Source organism: Phodopus roborovskii, unplaced genomic scaffold (assembly GCF_943737965.1).
Source record: "Phodopus roborovskii unplaced genomic scaffold, PHOROB, whole genome shotgun sequence".
NCBI lineage: Eukaryota > Metazoa > Chordata > Mammalia > Rodentia > Cricetidae > Phodopus > Phodopus roborovskii.
In genome coordinates, this window is record NW_026126459.1 from 9,406,512 (window position 1) to 9,431,870 (window position 25,359).

Below are 25,359 nucleotides of genomic sequence, written 5' to 3' on the forward strand. Positions count from 1 at the left end.
TGAGTACTGGCCTGTCCTTGAGGTTTTGACAGGATATGCCCTCAGTTGCAGCCATTAAGAGCACCACCTGTGCCCATTCACTGTGCTGCCTTTTAAAATACCTCCCATCCTCTTTCTTTCTCTCCCTCTCTCTGTTTCTCTGCCTCTTTTTCTTCTGCTGCTCTTATCACTGGGAGGCAGGTGTCCCCCTAACTCCCCTTTCCATAATTAAAACAAACACAACCTTCCACTTGAACTCTGTCACTTGGCATCTTTCTCTCTTGTGTCACCTTTTTAAAATTACACCAGTTACTAGCTTGGAGTTTCTGTGGTATGGCTTAGTCCCGTCATTCTACATTGAGAACAGAGGAGAACACTCAGATGAATAGGACTGTCCCTAAGAGTCTCTTAAATGTCTAACTTGACAGTTTTTCTTCAGGTGTCGTTGTGTCCCGTTCTCCCCCCCCCCAACACACACACACACACACACACACACACACACACACACACACACACACACACAGATAGGGTTTCTCTGAGTAGCTGTGGCTGTCTTGGAATTTTCTCTGTAAACCAGGCTGGCCTTGAGCTCAGAGATCCACTTGCCTCTGCCTCCCTAGTGCTGGGACTAAAGGCGTGCACCACTAACATCCTGGAGGCTTTTCTTCTCTCTTTAAAAGCAGATTGCTGTTTCCTTAGGAGATTAATGGAGTGAGGAAATTGGCTTTCATTTAGGTACCAAATTTTACCAAAAAAATGATAGTAGTCGCCTGAGGGAAGACTGAGGTGCCTGAGAGCACAACTGTAGGTAGGTCATCTTTCTGTCTAGCATTCACCCTCATAGGGGAGCTGTCACTCTATAAACCCTCTTCTGTTTTCTCTCTCCCTCCCTCTCACTTGCAGTTGCACATGTAAAGTTTGTTGTGGTTGTTGCTGACTTCTTGGGATCTAAAGAGAAGAGTGACCTGCACTTTTGTCCTCTACATAGTCCTTCTAGAATATTGTTTCCCATAACCCAGTACAAGGTGCATATTGGGTAGTGGCAGAGCCATAAGCAAGAGAGTTCATCTGGACTGGATTTGGATTGTCCTGGGGAATGCGAGTACTGGAATCAGAGAACTTAATTGGAATTGTGGATCTGACATTCACTGGCCAGGTGATGCGAGCAAGCGACTCTTTCTCTTACATGACCTATAAAATGGAGAGGACAGTGTTGATTTTAAGGTTATTTCAGTGGTAGAGTGAGCAAACATGTGTGAGCACTAACAGGAGTACCCCACAGATAGTAGCTACACAGTCTACACTGCAGTCCATAACTTGTGTTTCATAATGAAGGAGCTGGAATAGATAAATCTAGCTTCTCTTGCCTCTGGAGTAGGTAAAACAGTTTGGGGGTGGAGCATTTGGAAATCAGTCGTCCCATGCTACCCCACCAACTCCCCCCCCCCCCCCCCAGTTTGTAACAACTTTATCTTCTTCTAGGGAAACAGCACCTAGAACCATCTTCCAGAGAGTCTTGGATATCTTAAAGAAATCTACTCATGCTGTTGAGCTGGCCTGCAGGGATCCTTCCCAAGTGGAGCACCTGGCTTCCAGTCTCCAGCTAATCACAGAATGCTTCAGATGTCTTCGGAATGCTTGTATAGAGTGTTCTGTGAACCAGGATTCAATCAGGTAGTGACACATATGCATCTGGGTGTTCCTTGTGTGGTGGCTAATGTTTTGGCTTTATAGTATTACCGGTTGGTTGTTTTTACAAAAGTGTCATTTATTTTTACAGGGAAACATTCTTTATTTCTTGTATTCTCTTGCTTAACAAGAGGGATTATTCAGCTTTCCTGTTTGTAATTTGTAACTTATTTTGAAGTATTTGATATTTCATGTGAGTGATTTGAACAGGGCATTGTTTCCATATTTCTAGGTTCGGCCTACCCAAGTTCACTTGTAGTTCTTGCCCTTCTTTTAATTGTAAATGTTTCAGTTGCCCTGTACTTATGTTGAGCAGGACTATTTCATAAATTCCTGAGATTATTTGTCTAAGACTCTAAAGCTTAGGTAAAGCTTAGGGCACTTTCTTTCTGTCTTAGGCTTTGCCTGTTTTTTGAGGAGTGTTGGTATTGAGCAGAGGATGCTCTCTGCTGCTCTTCCCTAGAGCCCAGCTCTTTCCCTTGTTTTTTTTTAGACAGGGTTTCTCTGTGTACCTCTGGATGTTCTAGAACTCACTCTGTAGAACAGGCTGGCCTCCAACTCAGAGTTCTGCCTGCCTCTGCCTCACGAGTGCTGAGACTAAAGTCATGTGCTTCTATGCCTGGCTTTCCCTCTTGCCAGCTTCTTGTTAATTTTTTTTTTTTTTTTTAAAAGAATATTTTACTTGAAATGAAGTCAGAAGCCACAAGTAGATGCTCACCTTTTCTTCCTGGATTTACAGCTAGACAGGGCCTCAAGGCCTCTCTATCACTGCTGTGATGGGTGAAGTTGAGCTGGTCCAGGAGACATTTGATTCCCTTGACTGCTTAGACAGTCTTAGACCTGAGGCTTTAGGATGATTAATGAGATTTTTAAGATGAAAGGAAAGGAAGAAAAGCTGGAGTTGTTTTAACATCAGTGCTAAAACAAACCTGCCATCTCTTTACAGAAAATGGATAGAAATAACAATCATCTTGCTAATAATAGTTAATACTTTGCTTTTTTAAATCTACTTAAATTTGAAAACATTATTAAATATTGGTTTTATATTCTTGTGTCCATGTGTATTATGGGTGCCCCTGGAGTCTAGATGGTTGTGTGAGATCCTGTGGAGCTGGAGCTGGCGGGTGTAGAGAACTGAACTTGCATCCTGTAGAAGAGCAGCAAGTGCTTTTAACTGCTGAACCATCTATCTCTCCAGCCCCAGTATCAGTTTTTTTCTTTTTTAAATGTAACATTATGTTGTGGAAACATTGGCCAGAGTATCAGTTTCTTTTGTACTTTCCCAGGTGGGGAGGCATGGGAAGCCCAGAACGAAGCCTGCTTGTGGGCATCTTTGCTGTTCTGGCCTCAGCAGGAGGGAAGGCATGCTCCTAGGTGCTCCACTTGTAGTACCTTGTTTTAACCCTTGGATACTGTAGGAATCTAGCAGAGTAATTGTATCTAGGGTAAACATTAGGATGAACAGTTGTTTTCTAGAAGGGGAAACAGTGATTGTTTGCCGTGATGTATAGAATTGTTTTTCTGAGGGAGTGTTAACAACCTTTGCATGACTTTGGTCACAAGCCTTCAACACACCTGGAGCTCTTGGATTATTGGGCACTGCAAATGGTACACAATAAGGACTAAAGTAACAGGGATGTGATGCTTTTCTTTACAGAAGTATATAAATTAGATTAGGGACCTTGGTATGAGGAACTTGTTTACTCCTCCCCCTCCAAATAACTGTGTAACAATCAATAAATATGCTTTTTTTATGGATGTTCAAGGTTCAGTTTATCAGAGGCTGGACTTCCCTGCTGCCACACAGGCTTTAAAAAATTCATTTTGGAGTGACTTCTTTCTTTGACTGACTCACATAACATAGAATACCCATACACTTGGGCTACACTGAAGAATACTGTGCTACAGCTTTTTTCCAGTTTTTCAAAGGAAGAAATTGTGGCTTGCAGAGGTCTCTTCTTGTTCTAGTGGTCTTCTGATTTCCTTGGTTCACACTTCTCCTCCACTATCAGGATATGGTGTAGTATCTAACAGTCTTTTTCTGCTCTGACTTCCTGTGACCCTCTCATGAAGACCTGTAATAAATACATTGCCTAGGATAATCTCCCCACCTCAAAATTAATTTAGTCACATCTAAATAGTCTTATGTGTTTGCTGACACTAATTCTAAATCCCTGATAACTGGATGTTTGATAATTCACTTCTGTTCTATGGGAATTAGTCATACCTTAAAAGGCTCACACCTAGGTGGCTGCTGTTATGGGCACAGCAAAAGAGACCACTGAACACAGTCTTTCCCTCCTGCTAAGCAGGTGCAGCAAGATAAGCTGGCTGCTTGGGACAGTAGAGACCAGCAGCCAGCTATAAAAGTTTATTGGGTTAAATAGGGGTATATGAGGGCGGCTTATATAGAGAAGGTGTTTTAGATATGGTCAGAAGTATTTAGGTGCTGAGAAAAGCTTTTGGTTTCCCTTTTCTAGCATCCCCCAAGCTCAAGTGGGGGCTGAGGCATTGCCATCAGCATTACCACTTTGGGGCCACTTCTTTGTGACCGAAGAGTTGCCACTTTGAATGCTAGCTAGAAATCAGGTCCCAGGCAACCCCCATTTCTGTAAGACTGCCTAGAAATTGAGGATTCCATGACAGGGTTCCCTCAGTTTTAGTAATTCACAGAACTCAAGAAAGTAGGTTTCATTATAAAGGATATGTCCAAGGAACATCCAAGTAGAATAATATGCATAGGACAAGGTATAGGGTGGAGTGATATTTCCGTGTCCTCCCTGCATATGCCATCCTCCTGGCAGTTTGATGTGCTCACCAACCTGCAGATTCCCCAGACTACAGTGTTAGTTTTTAAATGGAGTTTTCATTATATGGACATGATTAATTTAAAACATTGGTTGTGGATATTGAATTTAGCTTTCATCTCCCTTGCCTCTCTGAGACTGAAAGCTTACAGGTTGAGTCCTCTGGCAGTAGGACACCATTCTGAAGCTATGTCTGAGTTACTTTTAGACCGTAAACTCAGGTGTGATCAAGTGTTTCTATCTTTCAGGAAAGTATAAGTGTTTTAGGGACTCAGGCAAGGTGCTCAGGACAAAGACCAACTATAGGTTGCATCTATTACTGTGTCTTTTGCCCATATAAGGCCACTTTAAAAAACAAACAAATTGATAAGGGGTTTATGTTCTTTTGCTATCCCAGCTCACCCATTGATCTTAAACATTCACATCTATTCCATTCAAAATACATTTTTGTACTATCCCAAGGTCTCCCATACTCTAAACCTAGTATAGTATTAGCTTATGTTCAGAATGCCCTCTAAGTCTCGATACCTAGAAGTTCCACCTCTGAATTACCTAAGTTACATATGAAACTCTGGATGGTGGTTCATTTTGGGACAAAGTTCTACTTTATCTGGACCTGTTACACTAGAAAGTATCTTTTCTCAAATACAGTAGGCAGAAGATCACACAGTACATGGGACAGTTTTTTTTTTTTTTTTTTTTTTTTTTTTTTTTTTTTCCCTTCCATACAGCTGTAGGATGCTGTCCAAGGACTCTTGGCACTGCATAGCAAAGATCACCATTTCTGTAGTCTCTAATAACATGTTCTCCTTTCTTTCCAAACATTGCCAGCTGTGCCTTCATGTGTGTGCTTCTATTAACAGTCTGTCTAAGGCACTGTGCTTTTTTTTGTTTTGTTTTGTTTTTTGTTTTGTTTTGTTTTGTCTTAGGGTTCTTTTAGCCTTTGCCCACTGACCAAAGTCTTACCCCTCTTCTCAGGTACTTGTTACAGCAGCACACCACTAATACTCAGATCTGTGCCACTTTACTTTTGTTGCAGTGACATGTTACCAAAAGCTTAAACAGTTTTGGAGTTTGGCAGTCCATAAGAAATTGTCATGGATAGTACTTCCTTCTAGAGGCTTCTATGATAGAATCAGTTTCTTTGCCTTGCCTGCTTTCAGCCCACCACTTTTCTTGGCATATAGCTTTTTTTCTCTTGGTTCCAACAATAAACCTTCATATAACTCAGGACACCCCTTCCATCTCAAGATTATTGATTTTGTCTTGTGTGAAAAGTTCTCTCTACGAGATAAGCTAATAGTTACTGATTTTAGTGCACATCTCTGGAAGCTGTTATGTTGCCCACTGTAGGAACTGCTAATCAGTAGTCTCAGCAGTTGAAATTCAGAACTACAGAAGAGCATATCTTTAGCTTAATTGTGTCTTAAAATTTAATACAGGAACTTGGATACAATTGGCGTTGCCGTTGATTTGGTTCTTCTCTTTCGTGAACTTCGAGTGGAACAAGACTCTTTGTTGACAGGTAATGTACAGTATAATTAATGGATTATTTTCTTGAAAAAGGTTTAAAACCAAAGCTCTGAGTGTTAGTCATTTACTGGAACATATTCTGTATTTCATGTAATATTAAGGAGTTATTGTGAAGGAATGTTACTGTGACTTCCTTTCTGTACTGTTGTGGGCTAACTTGTCTCTTTCCAACTTCTTACACTGAAACTTCTCTTTATTTGGGTTGCTGTAGCAAAATACTTTATCGTAGGTAATTACTAAAAGCAGATATTTATCACCCTGGAAGTCTGGGAAGTTCAGGATCAGAGTTTCAGCATACTTATTTTATGGTAGGGGCTTGCTCTCTGGCTCAATGAAGGTGTCTTCTTGCTGTGTCATTGCATAGTAGAAGGGCAGAAGGAGGCAAAGGAATTTGACCTCTTCTTATAAGGGACACTAACTACAAGATCTAGTTACACCTCAAAGCCCTCATCATACTTTACCAACACTTTGGAGATTTGACAATCAGCATATGAATTTGAGAAGGACACAAACGTTAGACCATAGCAAAATCTTAACCTCCAGTGGCCAGAATATGCCTGTATTTGAACATAAGATTTTACAGGAGGTAACTAAGGTACAGTGAAGAAATTTGGTGTCTTCTTGAGAAGTATAGTAGGACATTTAGGTGAAGACCATGTGAAAACACAGGAATCAGATTGCAGTCTAGTGTCAAGAAGAGAAGTGCCAGGAGAAATCAACACTGGCTACATCTTAATGATGGACTTGGAGCCTCCAAAATGGTAGAAGGTAATTCTTTGAAGCTGTCTAGTCTGTAGTTCTTTGCAACCTGGGATGTCTAATGCATTGCCTTGTGATATTTACAAATGTGACAGACACTGTTTTTGGTTTGAATATGAATATCCTCCACATGCCCAATGTTTGAACACTTGGTCCTCTGCTAGTGGCACTGTTTTGGGAGGCTGTGGAACATTTTGGATATGGGGTTTAGCTGGCTGATCTTGAGCCATAGGGCAGGATTTACAGCTAATGGTCGCCTCCCGCTCTTCCTGAGTTCTCAGCTCCTTGATGGCTTTGGCAGTATTCTGTTATAATTTCCACTACTGTAGCTGCAGGCTGCTCCAACTGTCACTATCATTTCCCCTCCATGACAGACTGTGTGATCTTAAACTGTGAGCCAAAATAAATCCTCCTGTAAGTTGCTTCTTTCAGTAACTAATATGGGTGTGATTCCAACAGTGACCAGAGTAGACAGTAATCCTGCCCCCAGGAACTCACGTTCCAGTGAGAAGAGCCAGATGTGTTAAGTCAGTCAGTTAGTTACCTAGTGTGACAAAAAGGGAAGGAAGCTCTTCTTCTTCTTAACAGCTATTCATGTGGGATTAAGAGCACTACTCTTAGCTTGAAAAGCTAGAAGGTTCTTAGATTAATTTGAAGGCATGTAATTTTTTTGTATTAGTAGCAAGAGTGCTTCTCCTTTGTACAAAGATTATTATCTTAACACATCATTAAATTAAATAATAGAATTTTTATATATGATCTTCTTGTCTAAGAAATTGAGATACTGTGAGTAAATAAGTTATTTGATATAATCTTAATGTGAGTATCCTTGCTTATTAGACATACTAGATTATGGGTTAAAGTAATTGTTATAACAAAGAACACCTTTACCATATGTAATATAAATACTTGCTTTAAGTGGGAAGTATGACTATTTAAAATAGATTTGATTTACAACTATTTCTTAACTCCTGTTTTTATATAACACATTTATATTAATGCTACCTGACACTGTATTCTCAGTGGATAGGTAAGAACTAGAGATGGGGCTCTCTTCTCACAAGCACCAAAAGGAATTGTCGAAGTGATTAGATAAAGGAAGTCAGTGTGCTGGTGTGCTGCAGGTACTACATGCTGCTACTGAATTTCACTCTTCATGATTTCCTAATGTTTCCATTTCAGATCCGTTTTACTGCTATTTTGGGACCTTAATAATTGATTTAAAAATCATCTTTTAATTTGCATTACATTGCTAAAAGAGTTGCATAGGTACATTACCTTGAACAAAATTAGAATTGTATGTATAGTGCAATGTAACAAAAATAATCTCAAATTTGTATTAATATACAAAAAGATCCAAGCCAATGCAAATATTTAAAGGAAAACAAATAGTTGGATATGGTGACATATGCTTGTAATCCCAACATTCAGAAAGTAAGTATAGAAGGATCAGGAGTGCAAAGGTCGGCTCCAGTTTTGTAGTAAATTTGAGGTCAACCTGGGCTTCCATGAGAACCCGTCTCAAAAAAATAAATAAAAAACCCAACCCTGCAACAGCAACGATACCCTAATACTTACATTAAAATTGACTCACACTATTTAAGTAATCCATCTTCCAGTAGATTATGGATTAAGAGAATCACACACCAGTGAACTTCTAACAGCAACAGAGAAATCAGTGTGCCCTTAAGGAACTGACCTGTGATGTCAGTACTTCTCAGAACAACACTGTCACAGTTTCCATGACTACTATAAAATTATCTATTATGTCAAGCCATTGGGGTCAAAAGAACACAATGAAATACTTTCTGGGACAATTAAGACTTTTATTAGTTCCTAGAGAAATAATTACTACCATGACAGTAACAGCCAGAGGAAAGTACCATTGTTATCTCCCACTTCCCACCTGATAGTGTTATTTTTTGGGGGGAGGGGGGCTCTAATTGTCCTTTCAAATTGTGCTTATTTTAATTTCAACTTTATTCATTCAATGAGTAAATGGGATTAATGTTTATCGCTACATGGAAATCAATCATCTTTTATATCTTGTCAGTTACCTGGTGTGACGGAAAGTGGTGGTTTCTTAACATAAACTACATCATCTAAGAGTTTATAAACAATATCTTTGCTCTAAACTTTTCTGAGCAGCAGTATTTGAAGAGGTTGGCAGGACGTAGAATGTAGTTGTAAAGTATTTTAAAAATGTTTATTATTAAAGGTATTCTTGTAGCTCTGCTTTATGATGAGGCCTTGGTGTTCAGAGTTGGAGGATTAAAAAACGTAATGATAAAGTAACAAGTTTCATTGTGCTGCATGGAAAAATTATCCGTCTGTGAAGTATGTATTTCAGCCACTGTTCAGATGCAGTCCATTTTGTAATTGCCAAAAAATAGTGATAGACTATCAGCTGTCAGCAAAAATAGGTTTTTCTTTTAACGGTGTATTCTTGGATAAGCCCAGCAGAAATGGTGGCAAATGCTGTGATTGTAGAGCTATTAGAGTGGAGCTAGGCCCTCCCCTTACCCTTGGATACCAGCTCCGCTCACCCACACAGAAGATTTTCTCTTGACGTTATCCCATTTGTTCTCAGCATCACATGAGCTCCTATGCCCTCCAGCATTCTCATCATCATGTAGTACATTCTATTGCTTTCCGTCATAAGACTTCTTTCCTTGATTCCGTACTCCCCTTTCTTTTTCTTTACCTTCCTTCCCCCTCTTTTTCTTCCCTCCTTTCCTTTTGCTATTCCAAATCTCCTGCAAGACTTGTTTTGTTTCTGCACAGTATATGATAAATTAATTTTTCATCCTTTATTGAGATAGATAGACCCTAAGAAAAATGGAAAGGGGAAGATACCTAAGAATATTTTTATAATATAGTTATGTGGTGAATGAATATGTTGATTGATGGTAGGGAATAGATTCCTCTGTTTTCTTCTTCCTCTTCTCCTCTTCCTCCTTTTCCTTTTCTTCCTCCTCCTCCTTCTCCTCTTTCTTCTCCTTCTTTTCATTTTAAAGTGAACAGTTAAGTGACGTTGTACAACCAATGCCTGTACAAAACTAAAACTACTTTCTTACACTCAAAAAGATATAAGGAAAACTGTTCTCTTCCTTTCCTTCTCCCTGCCTCTGATGTCCATAGTTTTATATTCTGTCTTTGTGAATTATTTTATTCTGGATATTTCATATAAATAGAATTGTAGAGTTACATGGCCCTTGGTCTAATTTCTCTTATTTTTGAGATTCAGCCAAATTGTAGCATGCATAAGAACTTTGTTCTTTTGTATTGAATAATACTTTATTGTTTTTCATTCATCAGTTGATGAACACAGGCTGTTCTCACCTTTTGGCTATGATTAATAAAACATTTAATGTGTACATGTATTTGTTTGAATGCCTGTGTTCAGTTCTTTGGAGTATGTGCCTAGGATTAGAATTGTTGGGCCTGAGTACCACCATGTTAAACATTATCTTTTTAAAAGAGTCATTCTGTCTCTGTGTCTTTGTCCTCTTTCTCTGTGTACATATTATGTGTGGGTGCCTCCAGAGGCCACAGGAGGACTTTAGATCCCCTGGAGCTGGAATGACAGGTGATTCTGAGCTGTCTGACATGGGTGCTGGTTACCTTATTGCCAAGCCTCTGCTAGAGCAGCAAATACTGGTAACTACTGAGCCCTCTTTCCCGCCCTTGCTTTGAGGAGCCACTAAACTGTTTTCCAACACAGTGGAGACAGCCATTTGCATTCAATCAACTGTGTTCTAATTTCTTCACATCTTTGCTGACACTTCTATTTTTTGGTTTATAGTCATTCCAGTGGGTGTAAAGTAATGTGTGTTTTTTATTTGCATTTCCCAAATGACTAATAATGGTAGACATTTTCTCATATGTGTATTGGGCATTTATAAATTTTTGGAGAAATGTCTGTTTGAATCTTTTGCTCAGTTTTTTTCCCTGATTGTGATTGTGTTTTATTGTTGAATTGTGGAAGTCACTTCTGTATTATGTTGCAGATACTGGGGCTTATGTTAAATCTGCAGATTAATTTGGGAAAAGTTCCCATCTTGACAATATTGAGTCTTCTAGTCCATGAAACAGGAGCAGTTTCTCTTTAAAAAATCAGCTGTCTGTGTTTTAAGTAGCTGACCTGTATTCTGTGGCAGAATTGGAAGAGAGGCAAGAAGGAAAAGGAAAGTTAGTGGTATTTCTTACCATCTCTAGGAAAAGAAAGCTCCTGGTTTTTATTTGGAATTCAGCAGTGACATTTGCATTTAGTAAGGAGCTCAGAAGTTATTTTCATAGTGCCTTCATTCAAACCCAATGAAATAGCATTGTAAAAATTGTTCTGATTTCACTTTTTGTTAATTCTTTCTCTGAGATCTTTATTTTAGGGAGATCATTGTCAGGGTAACTGTGCCAGTTTTTTGTTACTGCTTCTGAGGTAAGAACTGTAATTATATTGTCAAAATAATATTTAGAGTATTATTTTCAGGCAATAATTGCAGTGGTCTGACAAATATATTATGGTCATCAAATTTTATGTAAACACAAGTATGAGTTATTTTAATTGAGCTATTGATGTTGTTTTTGGCGCATATTCTTTCTTAATCTGTAAAAATAATGCTGGCATTTTTTAGGGGCTTTGCACTATTCTTAGTGTTTACATAAAGATCAGTTGATAAGCTGTTTGGTAAAGTAAACTGTTATTTTACTTGCCTTCAGTCTTCTTGCTTATGCCTAGGCCATCTGCAAGTCTTTTCCTTCCCAGAATCGTGTTTTGGATTTTCAGAGGTTTTGTGCCTTTTTTTTTTTTTTTTTTTTTTGGCCTGAGGAGCTGTCATTCTGCTTGACTGTCTGGTTGTCAGGCCAGAGTATCCCTTTCACTCTTTTTGCATGTTAAATTTGAGTGTCAGTATTCTGGAATAGTAAAACTATTAGTATTTTTTTGAAATTATGTCTTATCTGGGAAAAGGTTGATAATTTCATATTATAAACATTCAGTAAGCATTTATAATAGACTTGTAAAACTCAGAAAAGTAGACAGAAGAAAGTACAATTCTATGAGCAGGCTATGAGAAGCACTTGAATTTTAGTTTTGGGGTTCTTGGTGTATCATTTTCTTTGAGTAATTTTAAGAATTGCGTGTTTGAGCCTTGGCTGCAGTTTCTGAGGAAGCTGTCAGGCTCCTGGGTTCTTACAGCCTAACCTCTTGCCTGTGCTCATCCTGTTCTAGGGGTATACCTGGTTCCTGTGGTTCAACCTGTGTGCTGTCTCTGTGTTGCTTGTCTTTAAATTCCTCAAATTACTTTTTCTCGCTTAAAATCACCAGCTTGCTTTCTGTTTACTGTGACTGGGTTAGCTGTTACTGTTCTCTGAGGTTCCTGCTTGATACCACTTGTCCCTACTGGTCTCTCCTCCCTTTGTCTCCTCCACCCACTCACTCTATTACTAACAGTGCAAGAGGGGCAGCAGCCATTGCATAATTTGAACAGGCCCAGTAGTAAGACTTAATGTAAAGAGTTGCTGTCATTAAAGGTTTGAGTTAATGGCAAAGTAAGAAGGAAAATGATGAGTTGAGGAATTGTGGATACATGTAGCCTCTAATAATCCCAGGGCTAAGGTGGGGCCTCCCTGACCTCATCTCAGGCTGAGACCCTTGGGGAGGCAGCACTTATGGCTCATTGCAGAGCAGGTGCTGAGAGGTAGTGTTGTTGATGAGCATGTGCAAGTCCACCCTTGGGTGCAAGGGAGCATTGCCAGGAAGGTTACTAAGGAAGTGTTCAGTAGAACTATTAGTATTCTTAAAATTGTGGCTTATCTGGAAAAAGGTTGATACTTTTATATTGTAAACATTCAATAAGCATTTATAAAAGACTAATTTTTAAAAACTCAGAAAAATAGAAGGAAATACTGTAATTCTGTGAACAGGCTGTGAGAAGAAGCACTTGAAGTTGTTTTGGTTTTGTTTTATTTTCAATATTTGTATCTGTTGTTATAAACATGAGTTTTGTGTTCAGTTTTTTTTTTTTAAGTTATATTAATTAATTCTGGCTGCTAGCACTGCTGATGTTATGCCCTGTGGGAGCTGGGCCTGGAGAAACTGCTTCCCAGAATTGAGCAGAGCAGAGGAGGGTGTCCTCCAGGGGGAGTAAATCGTGGTGACAATGCTGGCAGCAGATATGTCCTGAGGGTCTGACACCTTTATTTTCACAGAGCAGACATTGAAATTTTATTTGGAGCTGGGAGGCAAAACCAAGAACTGGTGGTACCCACACAAGTCTGTTTTGACTGTGTCCTATTGTTAATAGCTCATGGACTCTTTGGCTTCTATACCCTCACCACATGCTTGTGTTTTCTAACTGTGTAAGTTGTGCCAGTCCAGTGGGTGTGGAGTAAGCCTCTTGGTTTTCTCATGATATCGAGTACTTTTTCATCCCTGCCTACCCATTGTGGACCTTTTCAATTTTTTTTTTATTTTTACACGAAACTCTTTTTCTTTTTTGCCTGTTTTTCTGTTGGCCTATCAGTCTTTTAAACATGATTTGTAGCCAAGTGTCATTGTGCATGCCTTTTGAGGCAGGTAGATCTTTGTGAGTTTAAGTCAAGTTTGGTCTACATAATAAATTACAGGACAGACAGAGCTACATAGTCAGACCCTATCTGAAAAAAACCAAATAAGGGGGAAAAGTGGTTTGTAAGAACTCTTTAAATACACTGTAAGTATAAAAGTAGTTGTGTATTTCATATATCTTCCTTTTTTGTGGCAATATTTCGGTTTCCCGTGCTATCTTCTGAGAAAAAGCGTTAACATTTATTACTTTTCCTATGGCTTTAAAGACTCTCCAACGTTTTCAAAACTTTTTGAATTTGGCAGGTCAGGGGTTGGGATGGAGCTTTCTGTCTTGTGTGAGGAAGTATAGCACTGTCACACACAATGCTGATTCTTGTATAGACCATTGTTTTTCTACAATTTGCTGCTGATACCTCTGTCATTAGTCATTTGGGCAAGCTTGTGTTTGTTACACCGCTGTTTATCCTATCTTGGTTCCACCCTGTTATACCTACATTAACTGAACTTGCTGGTAGTCTGTGAACACCGATCTTTTCACTTTTCACCAATGTCTTAGCTATTAACAGTCCTTTATATCTTCATACAAACTTTAGAATGGTTTCAAGTTTCCTACAGATATGTAAGTCCTCCAGGATGAGGAATGACATATACATGTGTATGTGTGTGGATTCTCCTACTTGGACCTAGACTGACAGTTACATTTAATCTCTAGATAGAAACTCAGTCACTTGATTCTGGACCTGTGATAGTTCTTCCCTTCCTTAGTGCCACTTTAAGACCTCTGTGTTGCTTTGTAGTCTCCTCTTCGGTAGTGTGCCCACTACTGCCACTTGTATGTTGGCATTTAAGAACGGTTTCTTTTTAGATTTGTTTGTGTGTATGATTGTTTTGCCTGCATGTATGTGTGTGTACCCAGTGAAAGTTAAAGAGGTTGTCCAGGCCCCTGAAACTAGAGTTACAATTGGCTGTGAGGTGCCACATGGGTACTGGGAACCCTGGATCCTCTGCAAGAGCAGCCAGTGCTCTCCAACCCCTCATCTTGATACTTTTATAAATGGTACCCTTGTCCTGTTCCCATGTCATCCTCTCCTCTTACTGGAGATTGAGACCTGAGCCCAAGGTCTGGTACATGTTTGACAATTATATCGCTCTTTGTATATCCTTTAGCTTAGTGTCCTTATGCTTGGTTGTTTTCTGCATGTAGAACTGTTCTTTTTGTTTGTTTTTTAATAATTGACTTTGGTAAAGCAACTTTTGTAAGCTCTTTTTAAAATTTGTAAACTTTATAATAAAAAAATGTACAAATAAATAAGCTTTCCCAAGGGTGCAGACAACTTATACATTTAAAATAATCTATGTACATTAGCATAGTTTGATTTGTTCCTTTTTAGGCCTTGGGTATTTTGTCTTGCTGGCAGTGGTAGTTTTATACTCTGGTAATTATAATGGCGATTGCAAATGCCTTGGACTTCTTGAAAATATTCGTCACCGTGCCTGGCCATTAATTCTAATGTGCACTGTAGACTTTCTGTTTATACCTAGATTTAGTTTAAGGAAGACCCTGAATGGAGATACTTGGTAGTTTGTAATTTCTTAGTTGTATATACATCATTTTCATTTATGTTTTGATATCTTTGTTAATGGTTTCAAATTGTGGCTTTTTTGTGTTTTATTATAATAAACTGGCAAACTATTTTCCAGAATACCATGTTCCGTTCTCGTCTGCAGTAAATGAGAGCTTGTGTCCCACATACTTCCTTGAATTTGGTGCTGTCACTTTTTTGAACTGGTGGCCAGCATTTTGCTGCTTTATATTCTAAATGTCAGTTAGGTTTTTATTAAATCTTACTTGAAATACATTGGTATTTTTTTGTCTTCTTTTAGATTTTGTTGAGAAAAGATATCTTAAAACCAGTCAACTTATTGTCAACATTTCTCACTAACTATAGTTAGTTTTTCTTTATTTTTGAGAGTATATTACTAGGTGAATTCCAATTTAAAATTTTTACATCTTTTTGGTAAGTTGATCTGTAATGATTAACATATTCCCAGTAATGTCTTTTGCATTAATGCTTTTTATGCTTAATTTTAAATGGCTATTTCTCCTTTTTTTTTGACTGATATTTGATCTGTCTCCTTTTAGCTTTCTTGCAGTATTTCTGTAACCTTATGTTTTAGGTGGTATATTTGTGTTAAAAAAAAAAAAACTTGTAGCATTTTAAAAATTAATTCTTAAGTAAAGTTGTGTTTTGTTTTGAGACAGTTTTATTGGACTGATCTTGGCATGTCTTTTGTTAGCATGATCCTCCTGTCTCAGTATCTGGAGTGCCTTTATTAGTGATCTTTTAATTGGAACATGTATTCCAATGATATTCCATGTAATTATACTTGAGTGTACAATCTTTAATAAGTTAATTTTACCTAGTGTTGTTTTGATGAGGTATATTAATGTCATGCTTAGAATTTCATTGTGCAGTGAAACTGTTAGATAACCAATCAATTCCCCTCTCTAACCTCTTCCTTCCCTTCTTCTTCTCCTTCCCCCCCTTCCTTTCTCTTTCTCACTCTCCTATGTAATAACATGGAAAATATTTCTTACTATGATGTACCTATTCATTGTGTTGAATCTGTTTATTTTCAGTTTTTACTTTTCTATATTTCTAGCTTTTCGTTGTGGCCTGCAGTTTTTAGGCAACATTGCCTCACGGAATGAAGATTCCCAGTCCATTGTTTGGGTCCATGCTTTCCCAGAACTCTTTATGTGAGTATGATGTTGAGATTTTGTTGTTGTTGTTTTTTTTTTTTTTTTTTTTTTTTTTTTTTTTTGGCAGGGGCTGACTCCTGAAAAGATTGTGCTTATAATTCCATTTGTATGAAGTTCAGAAGCTGGAAAAACAAGACTGTTAGGCAGTAATAGAATATCTACATATTAGTAGATAGTGTTAGTAGATAGGTGTTAGCTGAGATGGGATATATGAAGGAGACTCCTGGACCCTCCTGGACCCTGCCAGTATTCTGTACTTTGGTTTGTGTGGTGGTTCCTTGATACACATATCTGATATTCATTGAGCTCTGTACCAAGACGTGTGACCCTTGGGAACATGCCAGCTTATTTTTAAGAAATAAAAGTCATGGGAAGTGGATTGGGAGTGGGTAGAAAGGAGTTGGGGGAGGGGATGGGAAGAGAGGAGGAAGGGGTATGTAAAATAAATTTAAAATTAATTAAAAAATAAAAATAAAAACAGAAAAGAAAAAATAGTAACTTCATTAAGGACCCTGAAATTTATGCAGAAACACATAAATAAATAAATAAATAAATAAATGGGAAACATTAAAATATGTTATATATATTCCTGGCCCAATATTATTCTTGGTACGAAATGGAGGCTTATAATGTTTGGATAATATATGCTTATCAGTGTGAAGTGACTTTCACTGTGAGAAGTGGAGATAGCTATTTTGTTGTTCAATCTGAGAAATGTGGTAGTCTGTCACTGTGAGAAGATAATTCAGTTCTCTGTGTCAGTGTTGAGAGATGAATACTGAGGTTATTTATTACTTACTATATGATGTGGTTGACCAGTCTGATGGCTGTTGTAAGAAGTCTATAACCAGTCTGGTTATTTATATTGGCTCTTGAATTGGTTTGTGTTATGCATTACTTTAAAACACTAGCTCTATTAATTCCTAAGTAGTTGAGCATCACAATAAAATGTAAATTGGAAACAGAAGTGGATAGATAATAGAAAGACACTGTGTAGTGGTTATGGAGGCCAAGCTTCCAATGTGGGCAGTGTGGGTAGCAGAACAGCAGCTATTAACTCTGTTCTTACAAGTCCTGTAGATAAATGGAACTGATGCTGTTTGGACAGGTGAGGTTCCTGTAGACTGACAATAGTAAAGGGCATAGCTGCAGAATGAAGCCATGCCATGTGTGCTGTTGTGTATGGTCTGAGCTGTCCTCTCTGCTTGTGTTTGTTTTCTGGGCTTATATATAGGTTAATAGTTATTAGATGAATTCTTACTCAATTCTATCTCAGAATACAGTTCTCAAATGCCTGAAGTGTATGTTTATAGATAGATGTTTATTATCTTTACATTTAATAATAATTGAATGTTGATGGAAGGAAAGAACGAAACTCAAGCTATATAAATACACAATAATTATTTATAGTTTTTTTTTTTAACATTTTCTATTTATTGTGTGCATGTACATGTATTTGTGCCATGGCAATTATGTGGACACTAGAGACAACTTGCAAGGAGTCAGTTCCTTTTCACTTTTACATGTTCTGGAGTTCTGAAGAATGAACTCAGGTCATCAGGCTTGGTGGCCAGCACCCTTATTGGCTGACAGATCTCATTGTCCCACATAACCTTTTTTTTTTTTTTTTTTTTTTAAAGACAAGGTCTCACTTTTTAACTCTGACTGCCTGGCCTAGAACTTGCTATGTTGGCCAATCTAGGTCTTGTAATTCACAAGAGATCCACCAGCCTCTGCCTCTTGAGTACTGCCATTAATAGTATGCATCACCACGCCTGGGTTGTGAAGTTTTAAGTGGGGAAAAAAATCAAACTTTAGGATGAGCCATAACTGATAATAAATGACCTCACTAAGTTCTTTTAGCTGACAGGATTTAGTGATGATCATTTTAATTTTCTTTCTCTATTTAAATGTCTCTTTTCAATTCTGAGTTCTAAGTCAAATGCAACTTTTTATTGTCTTTTTTGAGATTTATTTTTATTTTATACATGTACATTCATGTCTTTGTGGGTAGTATGTATGAGTAAAGTTGCCTTCAGCCAAAAATGTTCAGTCCCTTGGAGCCAGAATTAAAAGCAGTTGTGAGCCTTAAGGTGTAGGTGGTAGGAACCAAACTTGGGTCCTCTGCAAGAATTATTTGTGCTTTTAGTCACTGAATCATCTGTCCAGTCCCATTTTAGTGTATCTTACTATTATATTTTACTGTTTTTCTAGTCAAAGATATACTTTGTTTTACAGCATTGTAAATCTTTATGCTAAAAAATACAAATATATACAAAATTTGCTAAGGATTACTATTATTTATGCTACAGTCACATTTTGCCACATTGATAATTGGACTAAGAATCTCATTTCTTTGTTTGTCAGGTCTTGCTTAAATCATCCAGACAAAAAGATTGTTGCCTACTGTTCAATGATTTTGTTCACATCTCTTAATCCTGAAAGAATGAAGGACCTGGAAGAAAACCTCAACATTGCCATTAATGTCATAGAAGCTCACCAAAAGCATCCAGAGTCAGAATGGCCGTAAGTATCTTGCTGGAAATTTGATTGTTTGAGGCCATTCTAACAGATTATTTTCTGAACTTTTAATTTTAGTAATATATTGAGACAGGGCTTGCTGTGTTCTCTAGGCTACCTAACCTTGAAGTTTTGGTTCCCTGCCTCAGCTTCTCAGGAGTTGTTGTTACTTCCACATCTGTCTTATTCCAGCTTCTACTTTATTAATTTATTTACTTTTTATGGTGCAGATGAGATGAGTTCATGTAGACAAGTACTCTCCCACTAAGCTACGATCTCAACTCCTTTTTAGAAGCTTTATGTGAAAACTTGAGGTATAAGTATGATAGTTGTTTTGAGGTTGTGAAAAAGGTAAAGCCTGAGCTTGGTCTTGAAGCATAGGAGATTTTTTTAAGGTGGTAAGGAGGGGAAAGACCAGTTTTGGTGTGTGAATGAACATAGTACAAATGTCTCAGCCTGTTTAGGGATGGCTGTGACCCTAGCAAATGGTTCATTAAAAGATCAGAAGTTGATATGTGTCTGTGGGCATTGTGTAAATGAGACACTGTTGCTCTTCACATTATCTATGTAAACAGAATGTTTGGTTTCTCTCTGGTTGCTTTTAAGATTTATTTTACTTTGTGTGTTTTATTTTTTAGGAGTTAATGTTATTTAGCATAGATTCCTTGGAGGTTGTTCTTTTTTGGGATCCCTTCAACCTCTTTCTTATTTATTTATTGCCTTTCTTATCTATCTATCTATCTATCTATCTATCTATCTATCTATCTATCTATCTATCTATCTATCTATCTATCTAGTTTTGATTTTGTTTTTCAAGACAGAGTTTCGCTGTGAGGCCTGACTTTCTTGAAACTAGCTCTGTAATCAGGCTGGCCTCAAACTCACAGAGATCTACCTGCCTCTGTCTCACAAATGCTGGGATTAAAACTGTGTGCCACCGGTTGCTCGGCCCCTTCAGCTTCCAGAGTCTGTAGGTGTGCTGGTTTACTTATCTCAGCTTGACACAAACATAGACATACTTGGAAACAAGGACTCTCAAGTAAGGAATTGTCACTGTGGGCCTGTCTGCAGGGCGTTTTGTCAATTGCTAATTGATGAAGAAATGGGCCCAGTCCACTGTTGGTGAAGCTATCCCTGGGCATGTGGGCCTAAGTTGTATAAGAAAGGTAATTGACCAAGCCAGTAATCAGTGTTCCTTCATGGTCTCTGCTCCAGTTCTTGTCTTGAGCTACTGCCTGGCTTCCTTTGTTGATGGACTATAACTTGTAAGTTGCATAAACCTCTTCCTCCTCCAAATTGCTTTTGGTTAGTATTCTATCACAGCACCAAAAACCAAACAAGGATAGTAGATGTTAGTATTCAGGCATCTGTACTGGCCTGTCCATGGGGTTCTGATGGTATACGCTCTCAGCTGCAGCCACTAAGAGCATCACCTGTGCACATTCACCATATTGCTTTTTAAAAGGGCCCTGCTCCCTCCCATCCCTCTCCCTCCTTCTCTCTCTCTCCCTCCCTCCCTCCCTCCCTCTCTCTCTCTCTCTTCCTCTCTCTTTCCCCTTTCTCCCCTCTTTACTTTCTCCTCTCTCCTGCTGCTCGTGTCTCTGGAGGCTGGTTCCCTCTTCCCTTTCCCCCTTTTATGATCCATTTCCCTAATAAAAATCCCCTCTGCTTGAACCCTTGTCAAAAGGCTTCTATCTCTTGTATACCACAGTAGATGACTTTCTTGAACATCTATTAAGTTTGCAGAAATATCTGCTGGAGTGCTTTTTTTTTTTTTTTTTTTTAAATCCTGTGTTCTTTGACCTGTCTTTTAGGATGCATTGTCAGAATATACAGGTCAAGGTGGTGGGTGTTTTTCCACACTAGTAAAGATACTAGATAAAAGAGCCACTTGTAGCTTTAGACAGTGTATTATTTAGAAGCAAAAGCTGCTGTGCAGAAAGGACCCTACAATAATTCCTTTAGAATCTCTCACAGTCATCTGCCTTAGGAAAGAGCCTCTTATCTCCTCTTATTCTAGAACCATCACAAGGAATCAGCAAGACTCAGATGAGCTGCTGGGCAAGCTTTGACCTATGTGGCCTATGTGGGAGGATACAAACAATCTAAGGCTATTGTGGAGCAGTTTTCCTATATTCTCTGTGTGTTCAGTAGTCAGCCTTGGCTGGTATACTCAGTTGTTTGAATCTCCCACTGGGATGTGAGGCTCACCATTAAGACTAGACTGGCCAGCCAGCAAGCTCCAGGGAATCTGCCTTGTTTTTGTCTTTCCAGTGCTGGGATTACAAGCAAACACCACCGTACACCTCTCATTGTCTGTCTGTCATTTTTTCAAATACTTTACTAACTGAACAATCTCCAGCCAGTTTTCTTACACTCTGAGGATGTAAATGCTTATGTTTTATTGTTCACAGGTCTAAACATTTGGCCAGTTTTTTGTTTGTTTTTGTTCTTTTAATTCTTTTTTTTCTCATCATACTTTATTTATTTTTCTTATTTTACATATTGATCCCAGTTTCCTCCCTCCCTTTCTCCCATCCCCCCATGCCCCCCACTCCACATGTAGGGTGATGCCATCCAGGAGGGGGTCATCTGTTAAGTCATTTGGAGTAGGGACTAGGCCCTCCCTCCTGCCTGTAGGTTAGGGGAGTATCCCTCCATGGGAAATGTGCTCCCAAAGTCCCTTTGGGCATACATCCTGGTTCCACTGTCAGAGGTGGAACCTTAGACTGCCCAGGCCTTCTAACTGAGACCCATGTTCAGGGGGCCTGAGTTGGTTCAATGCTGCATTCCCAGCTATCAGTCTGGGGGTCCATTAGTTCCCCCTTGTTCAGGTTAGCTGTCTCTGTGGGTTTCTGCAGCCTGGTCTTGTCCTCCCTCTCTGCATCTGGACTCCAGTTTGGCTCATTGTTTAGTTGTGGGTGTTTGCTTCTGTTTCCATCAGCTACTAGATGAGGGCTCTATGATGGTAGATAAGTTAGTCATCAATCTCATTATCAGGGAAGGGCATTTATGGTAGCTTTTCCACTGTTGCTCAAATTGTTAGTTGGGATCAGTCTTGTAGGTCTCTGAACATATCTCTAGAGTCAGTTTTCTCTTCAGACCTATAGTGGCTCCCTCTTTTATGGTCTCCCCTCCCCTCTCCCCTCCCTTCTCCTCCCCTCTCTCCCCTCTCTCTTCTCTCCCCTCTCCCCTCTCCCCTGTCCCCTCTCCCCTCTTCTTTCTCCTCTCCTCCCTTCTCCTCCCCTCTCCTCTCCTTCCTTCCCCTCCTCTATTCCTCCCCTGACTCAATCTTCCTAGTCCCACATGCTTTCCTCTCCTCCCCTTCTCTTTCTCCTAGTTCCCTCTCCACTCACAGCTCCCCCCTCCCACTCCCCATGTGCTCAGGAGATCTTGTTCCTTTACCATTCTGTGAGGGACTTTATATGAATCTCTTAGAATCCTCCTTGTATCCTAGTTCCTCTGGTGGTGTGAATTATAGGCTGGTGATTCTTTGCTCTATGTCTAAAATCCATATGAGTGAGTACATACCATGTTCCTCTTTTTTGTGACTGTGTTACCTCATTCAGGATGGTTTCTTCAAGTTTGATCCATTTGCCTGCGAATTTCAAGATTCCATTTTTTTTTTTTTTTTTTTTTTTTTTGGTTTGTTTGTTTATTTTTTTCCACAGAGTAGTATTCCATTGTGTAAATGTGCCACATCTTCTTTATCCATTCTTCAGTTGAGGGGCATCTAGGTTGCTTCCAGGTTCTTGCTATTACAAATAATGCTGCTATGAACATAGTTGAACACATGTCTTTGTTGCATGGATGTGGATCATCTGGTTATATGTCTAAGAGGGGGATTGCCCAGTGCTATGGTAGACTGATTCCCATTTTCCTGAGGAACCGCCATACTGCTCTCCAAAATGGCTGTACAAGTTTGCTCTCCCACCAGCAGTGGAGGAGTGTTCCCCTTTCTCCACATCCTGTCCATATAAGTTGTCATTGGTGTTTCTAATTTTAGCCAGTCTGGCAGGAATAAGATGGTATCTCAGAGTTGTTTTGATTTGCATTTCCTTGATAGCTAAGGATGTTGAGCACTTTCTTAAGTGTCTTTTCAGCTTTTTTGATTTCCTCTATTGAGATTCTTTCTTCAGTTCTGTACCCCATTTTTTTTAATAGGGTTATTTGGTGTTTTGGAGACTAGTTTCTTGAGTTCTTTGTATATTTTGGAGATCAGCCCTCTGTCAGATGTAGGATTGGTGAAAATCTTTTTCCAGTATGTGGGCTGCCCTTTGGTCTTGTCAACTGTGTCCTTTGCCTTACAGAAGCTTCTAAGTTTGAGGAGGTCCCATTTTTTAATTGTTGATCTCAGTGTCTGTGCTACTAGAGTTATTATATTCAAGAAGCTGTCACTTGTACCACTTTGTTCAAGGGTACCTTCCACTTTCTCTTCTAAGAGGTTCAGTGTTGCTGGATTTATGTTGAGGTCTTTGATCCATCTTGATTTGAGTTTTGTGCATGACAATAGACATGGGTCTATCTGCAGTCTTCTACACACAATCATCTAGTTGTGCCAGCACCATTTGTTAAAGATGCTTTCCTCCTCCCATTGTATACTTTTAGCTGTTTTGTCAAAAATCAGGCATTCATAGGTATGTGGGTTAATATCAGGATTTTTGATTTGATTCCATTGGTCTACCTGTCTATTTTTGTGCCAATACCAGGCTGTTTTCAGGACTATAGCTCTATAGTAGAGCTTAAAGTCTGGGATGGTGATGCCTCCTAAAGTTCCTTTATTGTATGGGGTTGTTTTGGCTATCCTGGATCTTTTGTTTTTCCATATAAAGTTGATTATTATCCTTTCAAGGTCAGTGAAGAATTGTGCTGGGATTTTGATGGGAACTGCATTGAATCTGTAGATTGCTTTTGGCAAGATTGCCATTTTTACTATGTTTATCCTACCTATCCAAGCGCATGGGAGACCTTTCCATTTTCTGGTATCTTCTTTAATTTCTTTCTCTAAAGACACCAAGTTCTTGCTATATGGGTTTTAAACTTGTTTGGTAAGTATTACCCCAAGATACTTTATGTTGTTTGTGGCTACTGTAAAGGGTGATGTTCCTCTGATTTCTTTTTCAGCCCCTTTGCCATCTGTATATATTATGGCTACTGATTTTTTTGAGTTTATCTTGTATCCTGCTAGCTTGCTGAAGGTGTTTATCAGCTGTAGGAGTTCCCTGGTTTTTTGGGTCACTTATGTAAACTATCATATCATCTGCAAATAGTGACAGTTTGACTTCTTCCTTTCCAATTTGTATCCCCTTGATCTCCTTTTGTTGTCTTATTGCTTTAATTAGAACTTTAAGTACAATATTGAAGATATGTTGTACAATATTGAACAAGCTTTGTCTTGTTCCTGATTTCAGAGGAATCGCCTTAAGCTTCTCTCCATTCAGTTTGATGTTGGCTGTTAGTTTACTGTATATTGCTTTATTATGTTTAGGCATGTTCCTGTTATCCTTGATCTCTCCAAGACATTGGGTGTTGAATTTTTTTTGTCAAAGGCTTTTTTCAGCATTTAGTGAGATGATCATGTGGTTTTCTTTCCCAGTTTGTTTATAAGATGGATCACATTGATAGATTTTCATAGGTTGGACCATCCCTGCAACCCAGGGTTGAAGCCTATTTGGTCATGGTGGATGATTTCTCTGATGTGTTCTTGGATTCGATTTGCCAGTATTTTATTGAGTATTTATTTTTGCATCAATGTTCATGAGGGATGTTGTCTGTAGTTTTGTTTCTTAGTTGTGTCTTGGTTACCAAGGTAATTGTGGCCTCATAATAAGAGTTTGGTAATGAACCTTCTGCTTCTCTTGTGTGGAACAATTTGAGGAGTATTGGTATTAGCTCTTCCTTGAATTTCTGGTAGAATTCTGCACTGGAGCCATCTGTCCCTGGGCTTCTTTTGGTTGGGAGGCTTTTGATGACTGCTTCTATTTCATTAGGGTTATAGGTCTATTTAAGTTGTTAATCTGTTCTTGATTTAATTTTGTAAGTGATAGTTATCCAGAAATTTGTTCATTTCCTTTCAATTTTCAAATTTTGTGGAGTACAGGTTTTCAAAGTATGACCTGAAAATTGTCTGGATTTCTGAATTTCTCAGTGTGTGTTGTTATGTCCCCCTTTTTGTTTCTGATTTTGTTAATTTTCATGTTTTCTCTCTGCTTTTTGATTAGTTTGGATAAAGGTTTGTCTATATCGTGTTGATTTTCTCGAAAAACCAACTCTTTTTTTTTTTTTTTTGGTATTGTTTTCCTGGTTTCTACTTAATTGATTTCAAATTGATTATTTTCTGGCATCTAATCCTCTGGGGTGAGTTTGCTTCTTTTGGTTCTAAGACTTTCACTTGTGCTGTTAATTCTCTAATATGACTATCCTCTGTTTTCTTCATATGGGCACTTAGTGCAGTAAACTTCCCTCATAGCACTGATTTCAAGGTGTCAAGTTCCGGTAAGTTGTGTCCTTTTCTCGTTGAATTTTAGGAAGTTCTTAATTTCTTTATTTCTTCTTTGACCCAAGTATAGTGCAATTGTACATTATTCAGTTTCCATGAGTTTGTAGGGTTTCTGCTATTTGTGTTGTTGAATTCCAATTTTAAAGCATGGTGGTCTGATAAGATAAAGGGGATTGTTCCATTTTTTTTTTTTTTTTTTTTTTTGTATCTGTTGAGGTTTGTTATGTCGCCTAGTATGTGG

General features: G+C 38.6%; 1 protein-coding gene across 1 annotated transcript in view; it reads left to right on the forward strand.

Annotated features, from left to right (window-relative positions):
* The window catches only part of Atxn10 (ataxin 10), a 140,223-nt gene that overhangs the window by 20,600 nt on the left and 94,264 nt on the right, over nt 1-25,359 (forward strand). Inside the window, exons 2-5 of the mRNA XM_051189558.1 lie at nt 1,462-1,653; nt 5,918-6,000; nt 16,000-16,096; nt 18,467-18,625. Of these exons, the coding sequence (XP_051045515.1) occupies nt 1,462-1,653; nt 5,918-6,000; nt 16,000-16,096; nt 18,467-18,625 (531 nt within the window). The remainder of the gene's footprint in view (nt 1-1,461; nt 1,654-5,917; nt 6,001-15,999; nt 16,097-18,466; nt 18,626-25,359) is intronic.